We start from the raw sequence: 25140 nt of genomic DNA on the forward strand, positions 1-25140 counted from the left end.
TCTGATCAAGTCTCGACGCACACACAGAAAACTTGATCAGATCATTCAGCAAGCAACGCTGGTGCAGCTGAGAAGTGACTTCGGGCTGTGGTGTCCCCCGGTCAGCACAGGTATGCTGACGTGGCGGGGAGGGGTTTTGGCAGGAAGGGGGTCCAGGGGTCAGTAACGCGGAGGGGAGGTGTTAATCGGAGGGGAGGGATGGGGGAGTCTGGAACTCGGTGGGAGGGTGTGAGGCCCGCCTGAACTGGAAGGGAGAGGGGTTTATACGCCGAGGAGGGGGCATTGGTGCGCCGAGGGCGAGGGGGGCTTTGGTGATGCGCGATGGGGGGGGGGGGCTCCTGCTCCTTATGTCGCAGCCAATCTGGTATCTCCTTTCTGGTGACGACAGCTAGGCTTCGGAGCTTAGCTCAGTAACTCCGAAGGAGGAGCCACGGACACAGGCAGGCCCATTAGAAATCTTTGCTCCTCCACCTTTTAAGGCACTATCTTCAACTGAAACAACTTTACACTTGTTTGCTATTGCTATTGTTAGGTGTACTAAAACCCGGCAAGCTCCGCCTACTGGCTTCAGCCTTTACAATGGACTAATTAGGTTTACTTCGTCTCCTGTTTTATTCAGCCTCCTTGGGCTAGATAGCCTCGTACAGTCTCCTGTTTAATCTACCCTCCTTAAGTAGTCTTCCTTTGGCGCACCCTACTTCCGCAGGAAAAGACATACTGTTTGCTGTCACATCAAGCGTCGGGACATGCTCGATGCGGCTGTATTTGTCGGATTTTGAGGTAGTTTTGGTTAGTTTGGGCGGTTTCCCTGCAGCATGTGCCTAATGGGGTGGTAGAAGGCAAGGAAAGGAGTATAAAGCTCAGTCTCGGTCGTGTTTCGGCTCAGCTGTCCATCTGTGAATTCCAAGCCTCATTCTGGTGTCCCAATAGCTTTTCTCAGTGAAATTCAAGCCTCATTCTGGTGTCCCAATAGCTTTTCTCAGTGAAATTCAAGCCTCATTTCTGGTGTCCCCAATAACGTTTCTCAGTGAAATTCAAGCCTCGTGTTGTGGATCCAAGCCTCATTCTGGTGCTCCAATAGTCTATCGCTGTCATTCAAGCCTCTTTCTGGTGCTCCAATAGCCTCTCTCGGTGATGAGTGCCAAACCTCACTCTGAGTGAGAGGCCTTAGGCAAGGCAACCAGTGCCAACCATTTATCTTTTGGGAAGCAGCAGCCGTGTGCTTGCTGTTCCTGCAAAATCTCCCACCGGTCTTTTTTTTTTTTTTTTCTTCAGCCTGAAAAAAGAGAGAACTTTACAAGGTATGTGAAGCACGAGGAAGCAGAAACAAAGAGCTTTTCTTTGCTTTCTTAGTAGCTGGTGCTTGAAAGTTAATGGTGGGAGGGGGTCGTAAGGCCGAAGATTTACTTGACATGCAGTACTCCTGCAACGGCCCTGGTAGTCAGCGAGTGCTCTGCTGTTTGCACATTCAGTTAAGGGCTACAGAACGGCTGTGCTGGTGTAGGTTTTTTATCACTTTCTTACAAGTATTGGTTGGTGATAGGTACAATTTTTAACTAGAAAAATCCCAAGAGAATTTTTCTTTATAGTGGTGTTTCCTCTGTGAGTAAGTCTGTAGCACTGACGGGTGAACTTCTACAGAAGTCACACAAAAGTCTCCACCTTAACCCTCCTTTGTCCCAGTCACAAAAACCCACTAGGGACAGAACAAAAATACCTGAATATACTATGTAAAGTACTACAGAAAGGCAGTATATCAAATCCCATACCCCTTACTCTCCCCATCCTACAGTACGCACTGAGCAGGCTGCGTTTTAGCGCACTTGTAGAATTGACCCTGAGCCTTTGTAAAATAGTGCTTAGTTTCTTTGCTGCCTCTTATGTGCATAGATATATGCTTATCTGTGAAAGCGCTAGTATTCTATACATTTACGCATTGAAGTGGCACAAAAATGCAGGTGACCAGTTAAAATGCCTGTAATATGTATTTCAGAACCACATGTATGCATAATCACTGGCCAGTTCAATTAGTGTCTTAGTAGCTGTACTAACCCCCCCCCCCCCCCCCCCCCCCAAAAAAAAAAAAAAAAAAAAATTATAAAAATTCTTTCCAGGTTTTGATTCCTGTCTTTTATTTTTGCACTAATTTATATGAAACTGTTCTCTCTGTTGTCTCAGATCTCTTGAGAGAAAAACTAGTAAAAAAGGCCCGTTTCGGTAGGCAATGAAACGGGCGCTAGCAAGGTAATCCCCCACCCTCCCTTGCTCTGTCCCCTCCGAGACCACGCCTCCCTCCCTTCCGAGTTCCAGACCCCCCCTCCCTTCCAGTTCAAGGCCCCCTCATGCCCCTCCCACCGATTTCAACTCCCCCCTCCCTCCGATTTCAACACCCCCCCTCCGCATTACTGACCCCTGGACCCCCCCCCTGTCGTGACCCTCTCTACCCTCCCCTTCCCACCGAAAACCCGCCACCGTCGCATACCCGTGCTGATGGGGGACCCCAACCCCCAACAGCCGAAGTCCACTTCTCGCTGCGCGGCGTTGCTTGCTGAATGATCTGATCAAGTCTCGACGCACACACAGAAACTTGATCAGATCATTCAGCAAGCAACGCTGAGAAGTGGACTTCGGCTGTTGGGGTCCCCTGTCAGCACAGGTATGCTGACGGGGCGGGGGAGGGGTTTTGGCAGGAAGGGGGTCCAGGGGTCAGTAACGCGGAGGGGAGGTGTTAAATCGGAGGGAGGGATGGGGGAGTCTGGAACTCGGTGGGAGGGGTGTGAGGGGCCTTGAACTGGAAGGGAGGGGGTTGATACGCCGAGGAGGGGGCATTGGTGCGCCGAGGGCGAGGGGGGCTTTGGTGATGCGCGATGTGGGGGGGGGGGGGCTCCTGCTCCTTATGTCGCAGCCAATCTGGTATCTCCTTTCTGGTGACGACAGCTAGGCTTCGGAGCTTAGCTCAGTAACTCCGAAGGAGGAGCCACGGACACAGGCAGGCCCATTAGAAATCTTTGCTCCTCCACCTTTTAAGGCACTATCTTCAACTGAAACAACTTTACACTTGTTTGCTATTGCTATTGTTGGGTGTACTAAAACCCCGGCAAGCTCCGCCTACTGGCTTCAGCCTTTACAATGGACTAATTAGGTTTACTTCGTCTCCAGTTTTATTCATCCTCCTTGGGCTAGATAGCCTCGTACAGTCTCCTGTTTAATCTACCCTCCTTTAAGTAGTCCTTCCTTTGGCGCACCCTACTTCCGCAGGAAAAGACATACTGTTTGCTGTCACAATCAAGCGTCGGGACATGCTCGATGCGGCAGTATTTGTCGGATTTTGAGGTAGTTTTGTTAGTTTGGGCGGGTTTCCCTGCAGCATGTGCCTAATGGGGTGGTAGAAGGCAAGGAAAGGAGTATAAAGCTCAGTCTCGGTCGTGTTTCGGCTCAGCTGTCCATCTGTGAATTCCAAGCCTCATTCTGGTGTCCCAATAGCTTTTCTCAGTGAAATTCAAGCCTCATTCTGGTGTCCCAATAATGTTTCTCAGTGAAATTCAAGCCTCATTCTGGTGCCCCAATAGCTTTTCTCAGTGAATTCCAAGCCTCATTCTGGTGCTCCAATAGTCTATCGCTGTCATTCAAGCCTCTTTCTGGTGCTCCAATAGCCTCTCTCGGTGATGAGTGCCAAACCTCACTCTGAGTGAGAGGCCTTAGGCAAGGCAACCAGTGCCAACCATTTATCTTTTGGGAAGCAGCAGCCGTGTGCTTGCTGTTCCTGCAAAATCTCCCACCGGTCTTTTTTTTTTTTTTTCTTCAGCCTGAAAAAAGAGGAGAAACTTTACAAGGTATGTGAAGCACGAGGAAGCAGAAACAAAGAGCTTTTCTTTGCTTTCTTAGTAGCTGGTGCTTGAAAGTTAATGGTGGGAGGGGGTCGTAAGGCCGAAGATTTACTTGACATGCAGTACTCCTGCAACGGCCCTGGTAGTCAGCGAGTGCTCTGCTGTTTGCACATTCAGTTAAGGGCTACAGAACGGCTGTGCTGGTGTAGGTTTTTTATCACTTTCTTACAAGTATTGGTTGGTGATAGGTACAATTTTTAACTAGAAAAATCCCAAGAGAATTTTTCTTTATAGTGGTGTTTCCTCTGTGAGTAAGTCTGTAGCACTGACGGGTGAACTTCTACAGAAGTCACACAAAAGTCTCCACCTTAACCCTCCTTTGTCCCAGTCACAAAAACCCACTAGGGACAGAAAAAAATACCTGAATATACTATGTAAAGTACTACAGAAAGGCAGTATATCAAATCCCATTACCCCTTACTCTCCCCATCCTACAGTACGCACTGAGCAGGCTGCGTTTTAGCGCACTTTGTAGAATTGACCCTGAGCCTTTGTAAAATAGTGCTTAGTTTCTTTGCTGCCTCTTATGTGCATAGATATATGCTTATCTGTGAAAGCGCTAGTATTCTATACATTTACGCATTGAAGTGGCACAAAAATGCAGGTGACCAGTTAAAATGCCTGTAATATGTATTTCAGAACCACATGTATGCATAATCACTGGCCAGTTCAATTAGTGTCTTAGTAGCTGTACTAACCCCCCCCACCCCCCCCCCCCAAAAAAAAAAAATTAAAAAATTCTTTCCAGGTTTTGATTCCTGTCTTTTATTTTTGCACTAATTTTATATGAAACTGTTCTCTCTGTTGTCTCAGATCTCTTGAGAGAAAAACTAGTAAAAAAGGCCCGTTTCGGTAGGCAATGAAACGGGCGCTAGCAATGTAATCCCCCACCCTCCCTTGCTCTGTCCCCTCCGAGACCCACGCCTCCCTCCCTTCCGAGTTCCAGACCCCCCCTCCCTTCCAGTTCAAGGCCCCTCATGCCCCTCCCACCGATTTCAACTCCCCCCTCCCCCCGATTTCAACACCCCCCCTCCGCATTACTGACCCCTGGACCCCCCCCTGTCGTGACCCTCTCTACCCTCCCCTTCCCACCGAAAACCCGCCACCGTCGCATACCCGTGCTGATGGGGGACCCCAACCCCCAACAGCCGAAGTCCACTTCTCGGCTGCGCGGCGTTGCTTGCTGAATGATCTGATCAAGTCTCGACGCACACACAGAAACTTGATCAGATCATTCAGCAAGCAACGCTGAGAAGTGGACTTCGGCTGTTGGGGTCCCCTGTCAGCACAGGTATGCTGACGGGCGGGGGAGGGGTTTTGGCAGGAAGGGGGTCCAGGGGTCAGTACGCGGAGGGGAGGTGTTAAATCGGAGGGAGGGATGGGGGAGTCTGGAACTCGGTGGGAGGGGTGTGAGGGGGCCTTGAACTGGAAGGGAGAGGGGTTGATACGCCGAGGAGGGGGCATTGGTGCGCCGAGGGCGAGGGGGGCTTTGGTGATGCGCGATGGGGGGGGGGGGGGGCTCCTGCTCCTTATGTCGCAGCCAATCTGGTATCTCCTTTCTGGTGACGACAGCTAGGCTTCGGAGCTTAGCTCAGTAACTCCGAAGGAGGAGCCACGGACACAGGCAGGCCCATTAGAAATCTTTGCTCCTCCACCTTTTAAGGCACTATCTTCAACTGAAACAACTTTACACTTGTTTGCTATTGCTATTGTTGGGTGTACTAAAACCCCGGCAAGCTCCGCCTACTGGCTTCAGCCTTTACAATGGACTAATTAGGTTTACTTCGTCTCCAGTTTTATTCATCCTCCTTGGGCTAGATAGCCTCGTACAGTCTCCTGTTTAATCTACCCTCCTTTAAGTAGTCCTTCCTTTGGCGCACCCTACTTCCGCAGGAAAAGACATACTGTTTGCTGTCACATCAAGCGTCGGGACATGCTCGATGCGGCTGTATTTGTCGGATTTTGAGGTAGTTTTGTTAGTTTGGGCGGGTTTCCCTGCAGCATGTGCCTAATGGGGTGGTAGAAGGCAAGGAAAGGAGTATAAAGCTCAGTCTCGGTCGTGTTTCGGCTCAGCTGTCCATCTGTGAATTCCAAGCCTCATTCTGGTGTCCCAATAGCTTTTCTCAGTGAAATTCAAGCCTCATTCTGGTGTCCCAATAATGTTTCTCAGTGAAATTCAAGCCTCATTCTGGTGCCCCAATAGCTTTTCTCAGTGAATTCCAAGCCTCATTCTGGTGCTCCAATAGTCTATCGCTGTCATTCAAGCCTCTTTCTGGTGCTCCAATAGCCTCTCTCGGTGATGAGTGCCAAACCTCACTCTGAGTGAGAGGCCTTAGGCAAGGCAACCAGTGCCAACCATTTATCTTTTGGGAAGCAGCAGCCGTGTGCTTGCTGTTCCTGCAAAATCTCCCACCGGTCTTTTTTTTTTTTTTTCTTCAGCCTGAAAAAAGAGAGAAACTTTACAAGGTATGTGAAGCACGAGGAAGCAGAAAACAAAGAGCTTTTCTTTGCTTTCTTAGTAGCTGGTGCTTGAAAGTTAATGGTGGGAGGGGGTCGTAAGGCTGAAGATTTACTTGACATGCAGTACTCCTGCAACGGCCCTGGTAGTCAGCGAGTGCTCTGCTGTTTGCACATTCAGTTAAGGGCTACAGAACGGCTGTGCTGGTGTAGGTTTTTTATCACTTTCTTACAAGTATTGGTTGGTGATAGGTACAATTTTTAACTAGAAAAATCCCAAGAGAATTTTTCTTTATAGTGGTGTTTCCTCTGTGAGTAAGTCTGTAGCACTGACGGGTGAACTTCTACAGAAGTCACACAAAAGTCTCCACCTTAACCCTCCTTTGTCCCAGTCACAAAAACCCACTAGGGACAGAAAAAAATACCTGAATATACTATGTAAAGTACTACAGAAAGGCAGTATATCAAATCCCATTACCCCTTACTCTCCCCATCCTACAGTACGCACTGAGCAGGCTGCGTTTTAGCGCACTTTGTAGAATTGACCCTGAGCCTTTGTAAAATAGTGCTTAGTTTCTTTGCTGCCTCTTATGTGCATAGATATATGCTTATCTGTGAAAGCGCTAGTATTCTATACATTTACGCATTGAAGTGGCACAAAAATGCAGGTGACCAGTTAAAATGCCTGTAATATGTATTTCAGAACCACATGTATGCATAATCACTGGCCAGTTCAATTAGTGTCTTAGTAGCTGTACTAACCCCCCCCCCCAAAAAAAAAAAAAAAAATTAAAAAAAATTCTTTCCAGGTTTTGATTCCTGTCTTTTATTTTTGCACTAATTTTATATGAAACTGTTCTCTCTGTTGTCTCAGATCTCTTGAGAGAAAAACTAGTAAAAAAGGCCCGTTTCGGTAGGCAATGAAACGGGCGCTAGCAAGGTAATCCCCCACCCTCCCTTGCTCTGTCCCCTCCGAGACCCACGCCTCCCTCCCTTCCGAGTTCCAGACCCCCCTCCCTTCCAGTTCAAGGCCCCCTCATGCCCCTCCCACCGATTTCAACTCCCCCCTCCCTCCGATTTCAACACCCCCCCTCCGCATTACTGACCCCTGGACCCCCCCCCTGCCGTGACCCTCTCGACCCTCCCCTTCCCACCGAAAACCCTCCCCAGCCACCGTCGCATACCCGTGCTGATGGGGGACCCCAACCCCCAACAGCCGAAGTCCACTTCTCGGCTGCGCGGCGTTGCTTGCTGAATGATCTGATCAAGTCTCGACGCACACACAGAAACTTGATCAGATCATTCAGCAAGCAACGCTGTGCAGCTGAGAAGTGGACTTCGGCTGTTGGGGTCCCCCGTCAGCACAGGTATGCTGATGGGGCGGGGGAGGGGTTTTGGCAGGAAGGGGGTCCAGGGGTCAGTAACGCGGAGGGGAGGTGTTAAATCGGAGGGAGGGATGGGGGAGTCTGGAACTCGGTGGGAGGGGTGTGAGGGGGCCTTGAACTGGAAGGGAGAGGGGTTGATAAGCTGAGGAGGGGGCATTGGTGCGCCGAGGGCGAGGGGGGCTTTGGTGATGCGTGATGTGGGGGGGGGGGCTCCTGCTCCTTATGTCGCATCCAATCTGGTATCTCCTTTCTGGTGATCTCCTTTCTGGTGATGACAGCTAGGCTTCGGAGCTTAGCTCAGTAACTCCGAAGGAGGAGCCACGGACACAGGCAGGCCCATTAGAAATCTTTGCTCCTCCACCTTTTAAGGCACTATCTTCAACTTAAACAACTTTACACTTGTTTGCTATTGCTATTGTTGGGTGTACTAAAACCCCGGCAAGCTCCGCCTACTGGCTTCAGCCTTTACAATGGACTAATTAGGTTTACTTTGTCTCCTGTTTTATTCAGCCTCTTTGGGCTAGATAGCCTCGTACAGTCTCCTGTTTAATCTACTCTCCTTTAAGTAGTCCTTCCTTTGGCGCACCCTACTTCTGCAGGAAAAGACATACTGTTTGCTGTCACATCAAGCGTCGGGACATGCTCGATGCGGCTGTATTTGTCGGATTTTGAGGTAGTTTTGTTAGTTTGGGCAGGTTTCCCCGCAGCATGTGCCTAATGGGGTGGTAGAAGGCAAGGAAAGGAGTATAAAGCTCAGTCTCGGTCGTGTTTTGGCTCAGCTGTCCATCTGTGAATTCCAAGCCTCATTCTGGTGTCCCAATAGCTTTTCTCAGTGAAAGTCAAGCCTCATTCTGGTGTCCCAATAACGTTTCTCAGTGAAATTCAAGCCTCATTCTGGTGCCCCAATAGCTTTTCTCAGTGAATTCCAAGCCTCATTCTGGTGCTCCAATAGTCTATCACTGTCATTCAAGCCTCTTTCTGGTGCTCCAATAGCCTCTCTCGGTGATGAGTGCCAAACCTCACTCTGAGTGAGAGGCCTTAGGCAAGGCAACCAGTGCCAACCATTTATCTTTTGGGAAGCAGCAGCCGTGTGCTTGCTGTTCCTGCAAAATCTCCCACCGGTCTTTTTTTTTTTTTTCTTCAGCCTGAAAAAAGAGAGAAACTTTACAAGGTATGTGAAGCACGAGGAAGCAGAAAACAAAGAGCTTTTCTTTGCTTTCTTAGTAGCTGGTGCTTGAAAGTTAATGGTGGGAGGGGGTCGTAAGGCTGAAGATTTACTTGATATGCAGTACTCCTGCAACGGCCCTGGTAGTCAGCGAGGGCTCTGCTGTTTGCACATTCAGTTAAGGGCTACAGAACGGCTGTGCTGGTGTAGGTTTTTTATCACTTTCTTACAAGTATTGGTTGGTGATAGGTACAATTTTTAACTAGAAAAATCCCAAGAGAATTTTTCTTTATAGTGGTGTTTCCTCTGTGAGTAAGTCTGTAGCACTGACGGGTGAACTTCTACAGAAGTCACACAAAAGTCTCCACCTTAACCCTCCTTTGTCCCAGTCACAAAAACCCACTAGGGACAGAAAAAAATACCTGAATATACTATGTAAAGTACTACAGAAAGGCAGTATATCAAATCCCATTACCCCTTACTCTTCCCATCCTACATTACGCACTGAGCAGGCTGCGTTTTAGCGCACTTTGTAGAAATGACCCTGAGCCTTTGTAAAATAGTGCTTAGTTTCTTTGCTGCCTCTTATGTGCATAGATATATGCTTATCTGTGAAAGCGCTAGTATTCTATACATTTACGCATTGAAGTGGCACAAAAATGCAGGTGACCAGTTAAAATGCCTGTAATATGTATTTCAGAACCACATGTATGCATAATCACTGGCCAGTTCAATTAGTGTCTTAGTAGCTGTACTAACCCCCCCCCCCCCCCCCAAAAAAAAAAAAAAAAATTAAAAAAATTCTTTCCAGGTTTTGATTCCTGTCTTTTATTTTTGCACTAATTTTATATGAAACTGTTCTCTCTGTTGTCTCAGATCTCTTGAGAGAAAAATGTCATTTCGGGGGAGAGGAGGCTTCAATCGAGGCGGTGGTCAGGGACGTGGAGGTGGCAGCTTTGGACGAGGTGGAGGTGGCAACTTTGGACGAGGTGGAGGTGGCTTTGGGCGAGGCGGAGGAAGAGGTGGAGGAAGAGGAGGCGGTGGCTTCGGACGGGGGGGCTTCAATAAAGGTGGATTTGACCAAGGACCTCCTGAGACAGTAGTTGGTATGTTACTGCTGAGATAGACCTACTTACCTGTTAATAACCAGTGGATATGGCTATATGCAGCCACTGCTGTGATCAACGGTTTTCATCTACAAGTGGCCAAATAGCTATTAAGATTCGGTACTTCTGTGTCTTATGTTTGATTAGAAAGTTTTAAATGCTTTAGTTTTCAAAATATTTTTCCACACCAGGCATCTCCAAAACATTTAGGAATTGGCAAGAAATATGGCTGTTTTCCCTCACAGTATATTGTTTTTTTTTTTTTTTTAATTTGTTCTTGTCATCTCCTTTTCTTTTTTCAATTTTTTTGTCTCATTCTGTTTTGCTTACATGTTCTTTTATTTTTCTCTAGAAAGGTGAATTAGTAGAGGTAGGAGGTTGCTCTTAAAGGGGAAGGTGGTATGTAGTTCACTTCCACCATTCATTTTATTTTCTTGTTCTCCCTCCCACTTGCCTCTCCCAGCTTTTTCCTACAGCTTCTTCCACACATCCTTTCCCTTCGCATATCCTCATTTTCCCACTTGTGGCAGACAGTGTCTGCATCTTCTGCTGTCCACAACTCAACCTGCACCAGGCCACATTTGCACCTTCTGCTTTCCTTGCTCTGGGAACTGTGCTGCCAAGTTAAGGTCAAGTTCAAGAGAGAGATTTTTGAAAATAATGAAGTTTGCTTGCTTGGTAAATTGGGAAGTAAGAGCCAGGCAGATCAGCACTGGTTGGTACCCGCTGGTGTTAACAGGACGTTTTTAATACTCTGTATGCAAAGCTATTGAACACTGAGGATTTGAACTTAAACTTTTTTTTTCCTTAGTGATGGGAGAGTTTATGCATCCCTGTGAAGATGACATAGTTCTGAAATGTACAACTGACGAAAACAAAGTGCCTTATTTTAATGCACCGGTCTACTTAGAAAATAAAGAGCAGATCGGGAAAGTGGATGAAATATTTGGACAAATCAGGGATTTTGTATCCTTTGTACTTGAGTGACGAATGATCTGCAGGAGGTTGCCATGTATATCTTTCAGGTACAGGCAGCATTAACCTGCCCATAGGGTGCTGACATGTGTGCTGTGCTGAAACACCCAGGGTATTCGGTGACAGAAGCAAGGTACTTAAGTAGAGTTGTATCTGAAATTCTACAGCACTGATGTTTTCCTTCCAAACTAAGTTGTTGTAGGGTCCTTCTTCTCCACTTGAGGACTGATTTTGATGGACAAATCATCTGGCAGGTTGCAAAGTTTGCATTTCAGACAATGTAAAAGGTCCGATGGAATACTGAATGTCGAACATTTATCTTCTTTCTAACAGTTTTATCTCTGTTTGAGCATGTTATTGGTTTTCTTTTAATGAGGCATATAGTAGTTGGAATTTGTGGAATTTCACCCTGTAAAGTTGAGCTGCACAGTTTAGGAAGTCTCACAGGATTTGAAAACTGAGAGTCTAGCCTGACTGGAACGTGTAGCTCAAACATACAGAGAGCCAAATTGTGGTGCAGATGTGAGAGACATTGTGAGGCAGCTCTGCAGATAGTAAGGTAAGGGGAATAAGTGACAGACTCAGCACATCAGTTGCCTGGGAGTGACTGTAACAGCAAGAGAGAGAGAGATGGTGTAAAGGTTGGGGGTTGGGGGGGGGAGAGGTATAAGCAAGAGAGACTGGGTCAAGGGTGAAAGCTGGGGAGGTAAGAGAGAGACTGGATGAAGGCTGGGGATATGAGTGAGAGAGGTTGAATGAAGACTGGGGAGTATGAGCGAGAGAGGCTGAGTGAAAGTTGGGGGGGCAGGCAAGAGCAAGAGAGAGACTGGGTGAAGGGGAGGGGGTTTGGGGGGGGAGAGGGAATGAATGTTTGGGGCCCAGGCCATGATGACACGTGAAACAGAGGCAATTGCCTCTTTGCTTTACCTATCAAGGCGGTGCTGTCGTATAGCTCAGAGCATGCTTGAGGAAGGGAGACTGCTGGCCTCTGCCAGTGATTTGCAGAGGCATCTTAAGAGACTGATTTATTAAAGTTTCTTTGCCTACAGGTACAGATTGGGAAAATAGCTTTAGTAAATATGTTTCTGAAAGAGCTACTGCTAATCTGGGAAAGGGATTCTTGATCTCCCCCCCCCCCCCCCCCCCCCACCCAATTCACTGGAGACTATTGGTGGAGTAGGAAAGGAGAAGTGGGAGAGGTCTCAGCTGCTGATTCCTAAGTTTTTAAGGGTCAAGCATTTGATACACTGCCTTCTCTGTTACAACTAAAGTGGTTTACACATTACATAAGGTACTTTTTTATCCTTAGTGGGCTCAGTCTGTTTTGCATTTGGAGTAGTGGAAGGTTAGGTGACTTTGCAGGGTCACAAGGAGCTTGTTTTCAGCCTACTGCACTAACCATTAGGCTAGCGAGCCCTTAGATATTTAATATATCAAATAGTACTAGGATTTTGGGGGCAGTCTATGAAACTAGCTAATAGGACATTTAGAACAAACTTTATTTTTTTCAGTCAAATACACAATTAAACCATGGGAGTTGTCAGTGAATATGGTCTGCATTGTTAATATGATCCAACATGGTGTTTCTGGGTTAACACTTTCCTTAGGGCTTCTGGACCTGGGCAGAAACAAAATTGAATGGATCCATTGAATCCCCTTCCCAAGAAAGTCTTTGATTGAATATAGGAAATATCTGACTGGAAGAATGAGCAATTTGGATTTGTTTGGATGTATTAAAACATGGATCATATTTCAGTTGTGTGCTGATTCATCTGTTGTAGTGTCTTGAGTGTGTGATCCTGATTTTTGATACTGCAGTGTTCTGTGTTATTTTTTATAACATTGAGGGGTTGGCTCTGCAGGGCTGTATATTGCAGGTCTTGTGCCTTTTCCCACAAGACCTGCAATATAAGACTTAAGTGCTGGTCAGAGTAAACTGTTCCCTATTTCCATTGTGTGACAAAATTGTCAGGATACTGTGTTTTGATTTGAGCCATTATAGCAAAGAGGGTCCTGTCTACGAAACATTTTCCCCTTAGACACCAGAATGGGAGAAAAGCCTTAGTAAATCAGGGCCTTTTTAGAAGACCTGCACAAACCATTGCATAATCTCTATTCCTTAACCAAAGCAAACAGTATGTTTCAGTTAAGCTGTCTGAAAACATGAAGGCGTCTTCCTTTAAAAAGTTACAAAAAGTAAGCATTATTCAGCTTGCACAGGACTTGTTTTTCTCCCTATCTAGCCCTCATCCCAGTCCCCGCAGCCTGTCCTCAGCTTTCTCCCTATCGCTCTCAAACTTCCCAGCCTTGCTCATGCTGTCCTTGTGCCATCAGCTCCAATGATTGCCCCTGGGAATAACTGTTCAGTGGAGCCAGTGGGTGGGGGTTGGAATACAAACCCATCAGCTTCTGAACAAAGTGTGCAGTTGAAAATGTGCTGTATATTAACTCTATAAATTGAAAAGGATTGCCTTATTTGAATCCTGTAGAGTTTGCTGCTGCTGTGTCTTTTTATTGAGCAAATTTTGCAGCCAGCATAGGTCATTGTCCTGCTCCGTGCAGTTCAGAGGGATCTGCTCACTTGTATGAGAAGAGTGGCTTGTGGATCACTGACAAGATATTGACCTCACTTTGTAAGGTGATTTAAAAAAATGAAATCTGACATCTCTGAACGACAAATCCTGTCATCCTGTGTTTATTTTTTGGTACTTGTTAAAAATGTAAATATGAATCGGACTTATAAATGGTTAGGATTGTTAAAGATAGATTTCAGGGGGAGGGGGGAATCTGTACTGGTAAGCTGTCAGCACTAGATGGCATACAAGAAAACACTCTTGTCTGAACTTTGCTGTGTGAAGGTTTCACTTTGCATGTTTGCTGTCAGGTGAGTGGTTCTCTCAAATTTGACCTGCTACAGGCATTTCACCACCAGCAGGTCAAAATCAAGAGAACCACTCACCTGACAGCAAACATGCAAAGTGAAACCTTCACACAGCAAAGTTCAGACAAGAGTGTTTTCTTGTATGCCATCTAGTGCTGACAGCTTACCAGTACAGATTCCCCCCTCCCCCTGAAATCTATCTTTAACAATCCTAACCATTTATAGGTCTGATTCATATTTATTCTTGTTAACAAAACCATTGCCAAAAGAAGCAGTGGTGAGAATATGATGTGTTTGCTGACCTGATACATATGCCTCTGTTTCTCTTTAATGAAATGGAATATTTTTTCTGATGTCGAGTTGCATTGTTTCAGAATATACAGAGAACAAATTGTAGCTTGTAACCACTTGCCTCCACCTACCCTCCTCTCTTCCTTCCCGTTCACATTAATTGATTTGATTTGCTTACTTTATTTATTTTTTGTCTATTAGATTGTAAGCTCTTTGAGCAGGGACTTTCTTCTATGTTTGTGCAGCGCTGCGTATGCCTTGTAGCGCTATAGAAATGCTAAATAGTAGTAGTAGTAGTAGTAGTAGCTTGATGGAAGTAGACTAACTTTGATAACTGTTGCACTTTGCTCTCTGTAGTTCGTGAGAGCATAAATTTCACTGAACAGACTGAAGGGAGAGGGACTCCCAAACCTATTTCTCAGCTGATGGAGTAGTATTTGGTTTGTTATTGCATTTGCAGTGAAGTCTTGCTGCTGCATGCAAAATAAGAGCTTTTTATTGTCACAAGTTAAGTATAATTTAAAAGGAGGCCATATAATGTGCTGGTCTAAGTAGGATAAACTATCCGTTGACAAAGATATAAGTTTAGAAGAAAAGAGTAGCCACAAATGTATGTATAGTTTCAGAAAGAAAACTTCTTATGCTGGTATTTTTAAGCTTATAACAAATTTTGTTCTCTTCTGCTTCTTATAAAATGTTGCAGTTTTACATCGACCCTTATAAGCTACTGCCTTTGCAGAGGTTTCTGCCAAGGCCTCCAGGTGAGAAAGGGGCTCCAAGAGGCGGCCGTGGCGGAGGCAGGGGCGGTGGCAGAGGCAGAGGTGGCGGCAGAGGCGGAGGTAAGTTTCTGGAAGCACTCTCTGATAAAGCAGTAAAAAAAGGGAATGTATTGCTGCCTGACAGATATGCAAGCAGGAGGTTTCTTTGAATGGAATAAGATGAATCCAGGATCCAAATGACTGTAGAATGGGGCAGATGAAATGCTATTACCTTCTGATTGCAGTAAGTTCCAGATTATTGGAAAAGGAGAGTGGTATCTTTCTAATGGAGCAAAACCTGTCATATAGGTAATCTATTAGGATTTACACAGTGTATTAACCTTTACTTTGGCTCTGAGACAAGATTGTAGTCTTATATAGTTGACTGCAGGTGGTAAAAGGGACAATGGATCCTAAGGAGCTTAGCTGAGATTGGGTGGCGGTGGTGGGAGGCGGGGATAGTGCTGGGCAGACTTGTACGGTCTGTGCCAGAGCCGGTGGTGGGAGGCGGGGCTGGTGGTTGGAAGGCGGGGATAGTGCTGTGCAGACTTACACGGTCTGTGCCCTGAAAAGGACAGGTACAAATCAAGGTAAGGTATACATAAAACGTAGCACATATGAGTTTATTTTGTTGGGCAGACTGGATGGACCATGCAGGTCTTTTTCGGCCGTCATTTACTATGTTACTATGTTTTGATACCTTGGTCCAGAATGAGACTGCATATCAGAGAGTCCTGCAGGTCTCTTGATTTGTTAAACTGGTCTGGAGATACTAGATTAGTGGTTACTGTCCTTAGACTCCATTTTTATGGAGGAGAATACCCCCCAAATTGACTTCTGGTGTCCCCCATACTATTCACACTCGCACCTTGTGACTTCTTTTTTGCTTCACCTTGCATGCTGACTCCTAACACCAGTGGTGCATCTGAGTATGGGTAGTAAGGCCCCTCTCTGATCACAGGTAACTCATGGGAGTGAGAATGCTGCAGAATGAGCAGAGTAAATATGTGAAGATGGACTCTCTGCTTGGGCATGGCCTTCCCACCAAGGGATTTACATTTTCCTGTTAAACTAGGATGTGTAGCACAACTAGCCTGTATGTCACACTTAACAACCAGTGTTGGACCCATAAAGGAAGAATGAAAAGCAATTCCATATCATCATGCTGATCAATCCATAGACTGGTGGGTTGTGTCCATCTACCAGCAGGTGGAGATAGAGAGCAAAGCTTTTGCCTCCCTATATGTGGTCATGTGCTGCCGGAAACTCCTCAGTATGTTCTCTATCTCAGCAGGTGGTGGTCATACACAGCAGCAGCTCTGGCTAGGCCTCCAAGCCTAATTTTTAGGTTTTGTTGAGTGCCTGGGGTTGAGGGCTCTTCTTGAGCAAGTGCAAACCTGGTGGCGCCAGGTCCCTCCTTTTCTCCCCCCTCCCGCTGACTCCGTTAGAAAAAAAAAAAAAAAAAAATTTTGAACGTCCTTAAAGGCGTTTATTTCGACGTTTATTTAAACGTTTATTGCAGCTACTCACTGGGACACCAGGTCGTTACAGCTTGGAGCGGAAAGCAGGTAATTTTTACCTTTTTATAGCAGGCAGGGGGTTCCCCGATTGATCTCCACGTGGCATATGGCGTCGGAGGGCGAGGGCGCAAAGAGTCGCTCCCTGGATCGCTTGGGCGCTTCTAGAGGGGATGCGGGGGTCTTAAAGTCTGATTCGCCCTTGTTGGGTGACAGTTTCGTGACAGATGAGTGTCCCGGTCCTTCCTCCGGTGTGGCGGTTTTTCCCGCCATAAACGCCCATCCCCCGCTGCTCGCCTCCGCCATCTTGGCTGGCCACGCGGCTCGGACGGCTTCTTCTTGGGCCGCCCTTGAGGTAGGAGACATTAATGCCATGAACGCCCTTAATTTGGGCGACGGCACAAAGCGGCTAAAGTTAAGCGCCGTTCTTCCCGCGCGGCTCCTTCGCGGAGTGTCGCGCCGGACGCCATCTTGGATGCGCAGCATGTCTCTCCCCCGCTCTTGTGAGCGCCGGTTGAGGGTGCGTCTAGGGCTGTAGCCCAGGCTGCGGAAGTGCACAGTCTGGGGGGTTTCTCCCCCGAGTTTGTTTTGCTGCTGCATCAGGCCTTCCTTATGCAAACGCTGCCCCTGCTCCCTCGTCTGGTAAAGAGGTTGAGGCCCCCGGAGGTAAACGCCCTCGGGTTGATTTCCAGGCCTTGGAGGACTTTGTCTCCTCCGATGTAGATGAGGGCAGCGTATCGGAGTTCTCCCAACGGTCCTTTGCGGATTCCTTGGAGGAGACGGATCCCCGCTCGGATGGAGCGGATGACCCCTCTGCAGCGCGGCTCTTTAGCTCAGAGGATTTGCCCAACCTGTTAGTGCAGGCCATGGGCATTTTGAAGATTTCCTCTCCGGAGGACGTCTCTCCCTCAGCCCCTGTTGGCTCTGCCATTATGCTGGGGACGAAGCGCCCGCCTAGAACCTTCCACGTGCATGATGCCATGCATACCTTAATTTCGGCTCAATGGGATGTCCCGGAAGCGAGCCTTAAAGTGGCTAGGGCTATGTCCCGCCTCTATCCTTTGCCTGAAAGTGAACGTGAGGCCTATCTGTGGCCTACCGTGGATTCTTTAATCACTGCGGTGACTAAGAAAACGGCGTTGCCGGTGGAAGGTGGCACGGCCCTAAAGGACGCCCAAGACAGAAGATTGGAGGCGGCCTTAAGGTCGTCCTTTGAGGCGGCTGCTTTAAGTTTGCAGGCCTCAGTTTGCGGCTCCTATGTGGCCAGGGCGTGCCTGACTATGGTGCAGCGGGCTTCCCCCTCGGATCTTTCCTTGAGGGCTGATTGGCCGGCCCTGGAATCGGGCTTAGCCTATTTGGCAGACTTGCTGTATGATGTCTTGAGGGCCTCAGCTTAAGGCATGGCTCAGACAATCTCTGCGCGGCGGTGGCTTTGGCTGAAGCATTGATCTGCTGACCACGCCTCTAAATCCCGCCTGGCTAGATTGCCTTTTAAAGGCAAGCTGCTCTTTGGGGTCGAGCTGGACAAAATCGTGACCGATCTCGGCACGTCTAAGGGCAAGAAGTTACCAGAGGTCAGGGCTCGGGCTAGTACTCGCCCCGGTACCTCCAGAGGACGGTTTCAGGAAGCCCGTCGGTACCACCCGGGCAGGTCGGGCTCCTCTGCCCCCTCTTCCTTCAAGAGGAACTTCTCCCCCAAGCAGCATTCCTTTCGCAGAGACCGCCGTCCCGGAGGTGCTCCCTCCGGTCCTCCCCCAGGGTCTCGTACCCAATGACGGGGCCTTGGTCCACGCCCCAGTGCAGATTGGAGGACGGCTGTCCTCGTTGCTGGGCGAGTGGACCACAATAACTTCAGACGCTTGGGTGCTGGAAGTCATCAGAGACGGCTACAAGCTAGAGTTCTGCCGACACTTAAGAGACGGGTTTGTACTCTCTCCCTGCAAGTGTCCGGTCAAAGCTGTGGCAGTGCAGCAGACCTTGGACAACCTGATCCGCCTGGGTGCGGTCGTTCCGGTGCCAGAAACTCAGCTTGGCAAGGGACGTTACTCCATTTACTTTGTGGTACCAAAGAAAGGAGGTTCTGTCTGGCCTATCCTCGACCTCAAAGGGGTCAATCGGGCCTTGAAAGTGCGGCACTTTCGCATGGAGACTCTCCGCTCTGTTATAGCGGCAGTGAAGGCAGGAGAGTTCTTCGCTTCCTTGGACATCAAGGAAGCGTACCTACATATTCCCATCTGGCCTCCCCATCAACGCTTTCTGCGTTTTGCAGTCCTGGGACGACACTTCCAGTTCAGAGCCCTCCCTTTCGGGTTGGCTACTGCTCCGCGGACCTTTTCCAAAGTAATGGTGGTCATCGCGGCCTTCCTGCGAAAGGAAGGAGTACAAGTCCATCCTTTTCTGGACGACTGGTTGATCCGAGCCCCCTCTTATGCAGAGTGCGGCAAAGCTGTGGACCGAGTAGTTGCTCTTTTGAGCTCCCTGGGATGGATCATCAACTGGGAGAAGAGCCAGCTGCGCCCGACTCAGTCCCTGGAGTATCTGGGAGTTCGATTCGACACCCAAGTGGGCAGAGTGTTCCTGCCAGACAATTGGATTGTCAAACTTCAGGCACAGGTGGACCAGTTCCTAGTAGCCTCTCCTCTTCGGGCTTGGGACTATGTGCAGCTGTTGGGCTCTATGACGGCCACGATGGAAGTAGTGCCCTGGGCCAGGGCTCATATGAGACCACTACAACACTCTCTGCTGCAGCGCTGGACTCCGATGTTGGAGGATTATGCTGTGCGCCTTCCCTTGGACCCAGCAGTGCGCAAGGCGCTGAGCTGGTGGACGCAGACAGACAAGTTGTCTGCAGGAATGCCTCTGGTGACCCCGGAGTGGATTGTTGTCACGACGGACGCCTCTTTGTCGGGCTGGGGAGCCCACTGCTTGGGAAGGTCAGCGCAGGGGCTCTGGTCTCCTGCAGAGGCAAAGTGGTCTATCAACCTCCTGGAACTCAGAGCCATTCGGTTGGCGCTTTTGGAGTTCATCCTGGTACTGGCGTTGAAGCCAGTACGGGTCCTGTTGGACAATGCCACGGCTGTGGCCTATGTCAACCGCCAGGGAGGTACCAAGAGCGCCCCTCTAGCCAAGGAGGCTATGAATCTATGCCAGTGGGCGGAAGCGAACCTGGAACAGCTGTCAGCGGCCCACATTGCCGGAGTCATGCATGTTAAGGCGGACTTTCTCAGTCGCCATACCTTGGAGCCCGGAGAGTGGCAGCTATCTGCTCAGGCGTTCTTGGACATCACGAAGCGCTGGGGCCAGCCGAGCCTAGATCTGATGGCGTCATCGGCCAATTGCCAAGTGCCGCGCTTTTTCAGCAGAGGACGGGACCCTCGATCCCTGGGAGTAGATGTTCTTCTCCAACAGTGGCCGACACAAGAGCTTCTCTATGTGTTCCCGCCCTGGCCCATGTTGGGCAGGGTGCTAGACCGGGTGGCAAAGCATCCAGGCCGGATAATCCTGGTGGGTCCGGATTGGCCCAGACGTCCCTGGTATGCGGACTTGATCAGGCTCTCAGTCGACGATCCTCTGCGGCTGCCAGTGGAGCAGGGCCTGTTACATCAGGGTCCCGTGGTGATGGAGGATCCCTCCCCCTTTGGTCTTACGGCCTGGCTATTGAGCGGCAGCGTCTGAGAAAGAAGGGCTTCTCAGACAAGGTTATCGCCACTATGCTGAGAGCGAGGAAGCGCTCTACTTCTACTGCTTACGCCAGGGTTTGGCGTATCTTTGCAGCGTGGTGTGAAGCAGGCTCACTTTCTCCCTTCACTGCTCCAATTTCTTCAGTGTTGGCGTTCCTGCAAGAAGGTCCAGAGAAAGGCCGGTCGCTCAGTTTCCTTAAAGTCCAGGTAGCGGCTCTGGCTTGCTTCAGGGGCCGCCTGAAGGGTGCTTCCCTGGCTTCGCAGCCAGATGTGGTGCGCTTTCTCAAGGGAGTTAATCACCTGCGCCCTCCTCTGCACTCAGTGGTGCCTGCGTGGAATCTCAACCTGGTGCTAAGAGCATTGCAGAAGCCGCCTTTTGAACCCTTGTCGAGGGCATCTCTGAAAGACCTGACGTTGAAAGCAGTCTTTTTGGTGGCTATCACTTCAGCCAGAAGAGTTTCCGAGCTCCAGGCACTCTCATGTCGAGAGCCTTTTCTGCAGTTCACTGAGGCAGGAGTGACTATTCGCACAGTGCCTTCCTTCCTGCCCAAGATTGTTTCTCGCTTCCATGTGAATCAGCAGCTCTGTCTCCCTTCCTTTCGTAGGGAGGACTACCCAGAGGAATACTCTGCTCTCAAATATCTGGATGTGAGACGTGTCATCATCAGATACTTGGAAGTGACCAATGATTTCCGGAAATCGGATCATCTGTTTGTCCTGTTTGCAGGTCCTCGTAAGGGTCTGCAGGCTGCTAAGCCTACAGTGGCAAGATGGGTCAAGGAAGCCATTGCAGCGGCTTATGTGGCCGCGGGGAAGGTGCCGCCTATCCAGCTGAAGGCTCACTCCAATAGAGCTCAGGCGGCCTCGATGGCAGAGGCCGGGTCCGTCTCCTTGGAAGAGATTTGCAAGGCGGCAACTTGGGCTTCGGCCCATACCTTCTCAAGGCATTACCGCTTGACTGTGGCTGCTCGGGCGGAGGCCCGGTTTGGAGCTTCAGTGTTGCGGTCAGGGATTTCTATGTCCCGCCCTGGGTGAGTACTGCTTCGGTACATCCCACCAGTCTATGGATTGATCAGCATGATGATATGGAAGGTAAAATTATGTATCATACCTGATAATTTTCTTTCCATTAATCATAGCTGATCAATCCATAGCCCCTCCCAGATATCTGTACTGTTTATATTCTGGTTGCATTTTAGGTTCAAGTTTAGTCTTCAGTTACTTCAGGAGGACTTCGTGTTCAAGTTTTTTCACTTGGATTCTTCAAGAGTTGAGACGAGTTTGTGTTACAGTGAGCTGCTGCATTCCTCTCCCCTCCGTTTTACGGGGCTGGATTGAGACTTAAATTCTGCCGGCACTCCCTCCCGCTTCGTGCGGCTATAGGGCAGCTTTGTACCCCTCCCGCTTCGGCGGTGTTAGGGTCAGTCAGCTCCTCCCGCGGTTGCGGTTGCAGGATAAGCCAGATCCCCCCGCATCGGCGGGTGTGGTGTCCCTCCCCCGCTCCGCGGGGATGAGCTGGACGGATTCCCCTCCCCCACTTGTGTGGGGATGAGCTGGGTTAATTCCCCTCCCCCGTTTCGGCGGTGGTGAGCTGGGCAGAGTGTCCCTTTGTGGGTGTAATTCTCTAAGTGCTGAGTCCTGCGGATGGAGCTTTGATATCGACATACTGAGGAGTTTCCGGCAGCACATGACCACATATAGGGAGGCAAAAGTTTGCTCTCTATCTCCACCTGCTGGTAGATGGACACAACCCACCAGTCTATGGATTGATCAGCTATGATTAATGGAAAGAAAATTATCAGGTATGATACATAATTTTACCTTATATACATGGTGTCTTGGAAAAAACGGGACCCCCCCCCCCCCCTCAACATTTTTCCAAATAACTCAAAAATGTCCTACTGCAGCAGAAGTTTCTGCCTGAAATTTTGAGACATTTCTGAGTTCTTTATATTTCAACAGGATGGAGCTCTAGCTCATCGAGCTCACAAAACAATTGAGCTCTTCTTAATTAATGAAACACCAGAACTCATTGAGTCGACAGTTTAGTGACGTTGAAGACTTCATAAATGTGCCGGATTTGAAAAAGGACACTTTGAATACAAATTAAGGAAAATCCCATTATACTAATGTATTTTTAAAGGTCATACTAAATGTTTAAACAATTACAAAGTATTTTGAAACTATGGAAGGAGTCCTGTTTATTCTGGACACCGTGGGGCTGTGGTACTTTTGTGTGTCTAAGTGCTTTGAAAATGAGGCCCTATGTATATATTGTTGATGTGTGTGTTTCTGTGTATGTCCAAGAGCAACTTAAAAATTAAATATATATTTTAACCTTTAAATTGCTCTTAGACCCCCCATAAAAACATGTAGAGCTGCTGACATATAGGGGACACTTGTGAAAAAGAGACAAGAAAACTTGTGTTGTAATCTTTATTCTCCATAGTTGAATGATAGCTGTCCTTCACTAAATCGTTTTTGACTCCTTTACTCACATCAACATGAAACAGGGATATGGGAAATGGGAGATTTTTGTGTCCTATATAAGGAGTCCATCTGTTCTGTAGGATTAGTGAAAGGATATGCCCACTACATCTTAAATTCAGAGAGCAGATTGTGCTCACCTCCACCTTATTCATCATAGTAAAGGGATATAGTACATGTTAACAAGGATAAAATGCAGACAGGATTTTGCACATTTAAAGATGGTGATGGCAGATGAGCATTTTCTATAACGGCCAGGATGAGTATCTGCCATCATCATCCTGGCCGTTATATAAAATGCTCCTTAGTGTGCAGACATGGACCTCTTAAATGGTGTTGAGCAGCATCCTTGTGAACACAGTGCATAATTTCTGGTCAGCTGAGTGATCAGCAGAAGTAAGTTGTACTGGAAGTCATGTAGCTGAAATGCTAATCTAAAAAGGTTTTTGTCTAAGGACTTGGAACATCTGTTGTCTTTGCTGCCTGTGGGTTTGTCTTGTCATTGGAGATTACTGCATTAGTTTAATACCATTAACTTCTTGACTTATGTTGGGGCACTTGGCTTTCTGTGTTCAGCTTTGTAGTAGTGATGCATGGGAGCAATTAATAGTGCACCTGTCAGTGTTGCTGCTGCTTTTACCTGCAGGAGGCTTCCGGGGAGGACGAGGCGGTGGAGGTTTCCGAGGAGGACGAGGTGGTGGAGGCTTCAGAGGAGGACGAGGAGGAGGAGGAGGCAGCCGTGGTTTTAGGGGTGAGTATGAGATGGTCATAGCACAAAAGGCCCTTGTATGGCAGTACCATCAGATTATTGCTAGAGATCTCCGATGCCATTTTGAACTCAGCACCAGCATGGGGCAGAAGTGACTAGGGATCATTCGTGTCCCAGAACCCCTAGACACCATGGATTTGAACAGGTAGGCCTGGGAGGGGGCGGGGTTAGGAGTAGGAGTAGGATATGGGGAGGTTGTGTTTGGGTGGGGAGGAAGGAGGATATGGGAAGGTTGTGTTGAGGTTGGAGGACTTCAGGGGAAGGGGAGAACATTCTTTGTAGTCCCTGGCCTCTGTAAGATGCGGCGTAGGAGCATCAGGCCATGGCTTATTGACCTGATGCTCCCAGACAGTATGAATAACGCAGTTAGAAAGGTTAATTGCAAGCTCTTGAGAATCACTGACCTGCAGGGCTCAGATACAGCATATTGGTGACTCCTACGGTAAACTAAACTGCGGAAGAAACCCCACTTTCACCACATCTTAAGAAATAAATATAAGCTCTCTTGAATGCTGATTTGATGCTTTTCTTTCTAAATAGGTGGACGATAAAATGGACTGAAATTTCTTGATCTCTCCAAATCAAATTAATGAGCGAGGAGCTATTTTAGTAGCCATTTTCCGAGGGACAGCAGAGTTTGAAGAGAATATTGGATGTCAGAGAATATCCACATGCTGCCAGTGTTCTATTCCATGCCAGCCACTTGTCAGGACAATGGCCAGAACACCTGTCTAAGAAATTGATACATCATTCGGGAATATACTGAACATTTTAAAAATATATTTTTAGCACAATTGCTCTCTTTTAAAATATTTTATTCTTTTCAGACTTATCAGTACTTAAAAACATGCAGTTCCTGACTCCAGTTTTTCACAGTGGTAAGAATGAAATCCATAGGACAGTAACCCGGCAAGAAGCTTCTTCTCAGACCATCCATGAGTGTGTTTTAGGACTTGGTGCATTTGTCATTAGCACGATGAGCTGAAAACACACAGGCTATAAGTTAAAACCTTGCCTGCATTCTGGGTATTTGCCTGAGGATAAGTTGGCTGAATCATACTTTTGATTCTTGGATGCAGCTTGGGACTTCTGACATTTATTTACAGATTTCTTTGGCTTCTTGTTACCCTCTGTGATTTAGTTCCAAAACACCTCTCTCCATGGATGGCTATCTGAATTGTGGGCTAGATTTGGCTTTTTTTCCCCTTATGATCAGTGTCTGCTAAGGAACAGGCTCTGTTTGGTGTAAATGCCATTGTATTTTACTTTTTTCTAATATGTTTTTTTTTTTTGGTATATGTTATTTATAGCCATGCTGTACTAATAATTTAGCCCCTGGATGGAGGGAAATGTTTTGTAATAAAGGCATATTTTCATTTGTGTGTCGAAAGGACTTGAAAGGCAGGGCCTAGGATTCTGGGATCAGTCATATTTGGACACCAGTTCAGGAAAACAAGCTTCATTGTTGACCTTTGAACAATGACAACATCCCAAATACATGTAAAAGATGAAGTAGATTATAAAAATGTACAAGAGAATAGTATGGATTGCATTACATCTTTCTTCCACGTCCATTTTAAGTCTAGCTTCCTAAAAGGAAACTGGCCTTGTTACAATTCATGTTTTGGACGTTTCACTCAAGTTTCTGCCGCAAGTTAATAAGAGTGCTGGTGACTCCCCTGCTCTATCTTTACATGCCTTTGGTATCCACAATGTTTAGAATCCTTATTTATTTTTTTTTCTTACAATGAACTGGTTAGGCCTGGTCAGTGCATTTTTTCT

At 47.7% G+C, this 25140-nt stretch overlaps 1 protein-coding gene across 2 annotated transcripts; it reads left to right on the forward strand.

Moving 5' to 3' along the window:
- Window positions 1–6227: 6227 nt before the first annotated feature.
- Window positions 6228–24734, forward strand: GAR1 (GAR1 ribonucleoprotein). Of its 2 annotated transcripts, none has more exons than XM_030190813.1 (7): window positions 6228–6353; window positions 9771–10000; window positions 10812–10966; window positions 13112–13171; window positions 14851–14986; window positions 23236–23340; window positions 23899–24734. In XM_030190813.1, the coding sequence occupies exons 2-7, from the start codon at window positions 9787–9789 to the stop codon at window positions 23907–23909; spliced, it is 681 nt and encodes a 226-aa protein (XP_030046673.1). In that variant the 5' UTR covers window positions 6228–6353; window positions 9771–9786; the 3' UTR covers window positions 23910–24734. The 2 variants fall into 2 exon arrangements, with proteins under 2 accessions (XP_030046673.1, XP_030046672.1); XM_030190812.1 differs by lacking the exon at window positions 6228–6353 and adding an exon at window positions 8774–8900.
- Window positions 24735–25140: the final 406 nt, after the last annotated feature.

The sequence above is a fragment of the Microcaecilia unicolor genome, chromosome 2 (assembly GCF_901765095.1).
Source record: "Microcaecilia unicolor chromosome 2, aMicUni1.1, whole genome shotgun sequence".
In the NCBI taxonomy this organism is placed as follows: Eukaryota; Metazoa; Chordata; class Amphibia; order Gymnophiona; family Siphonopidae; genus Microcaecilia; species Microcaecilia unicolor.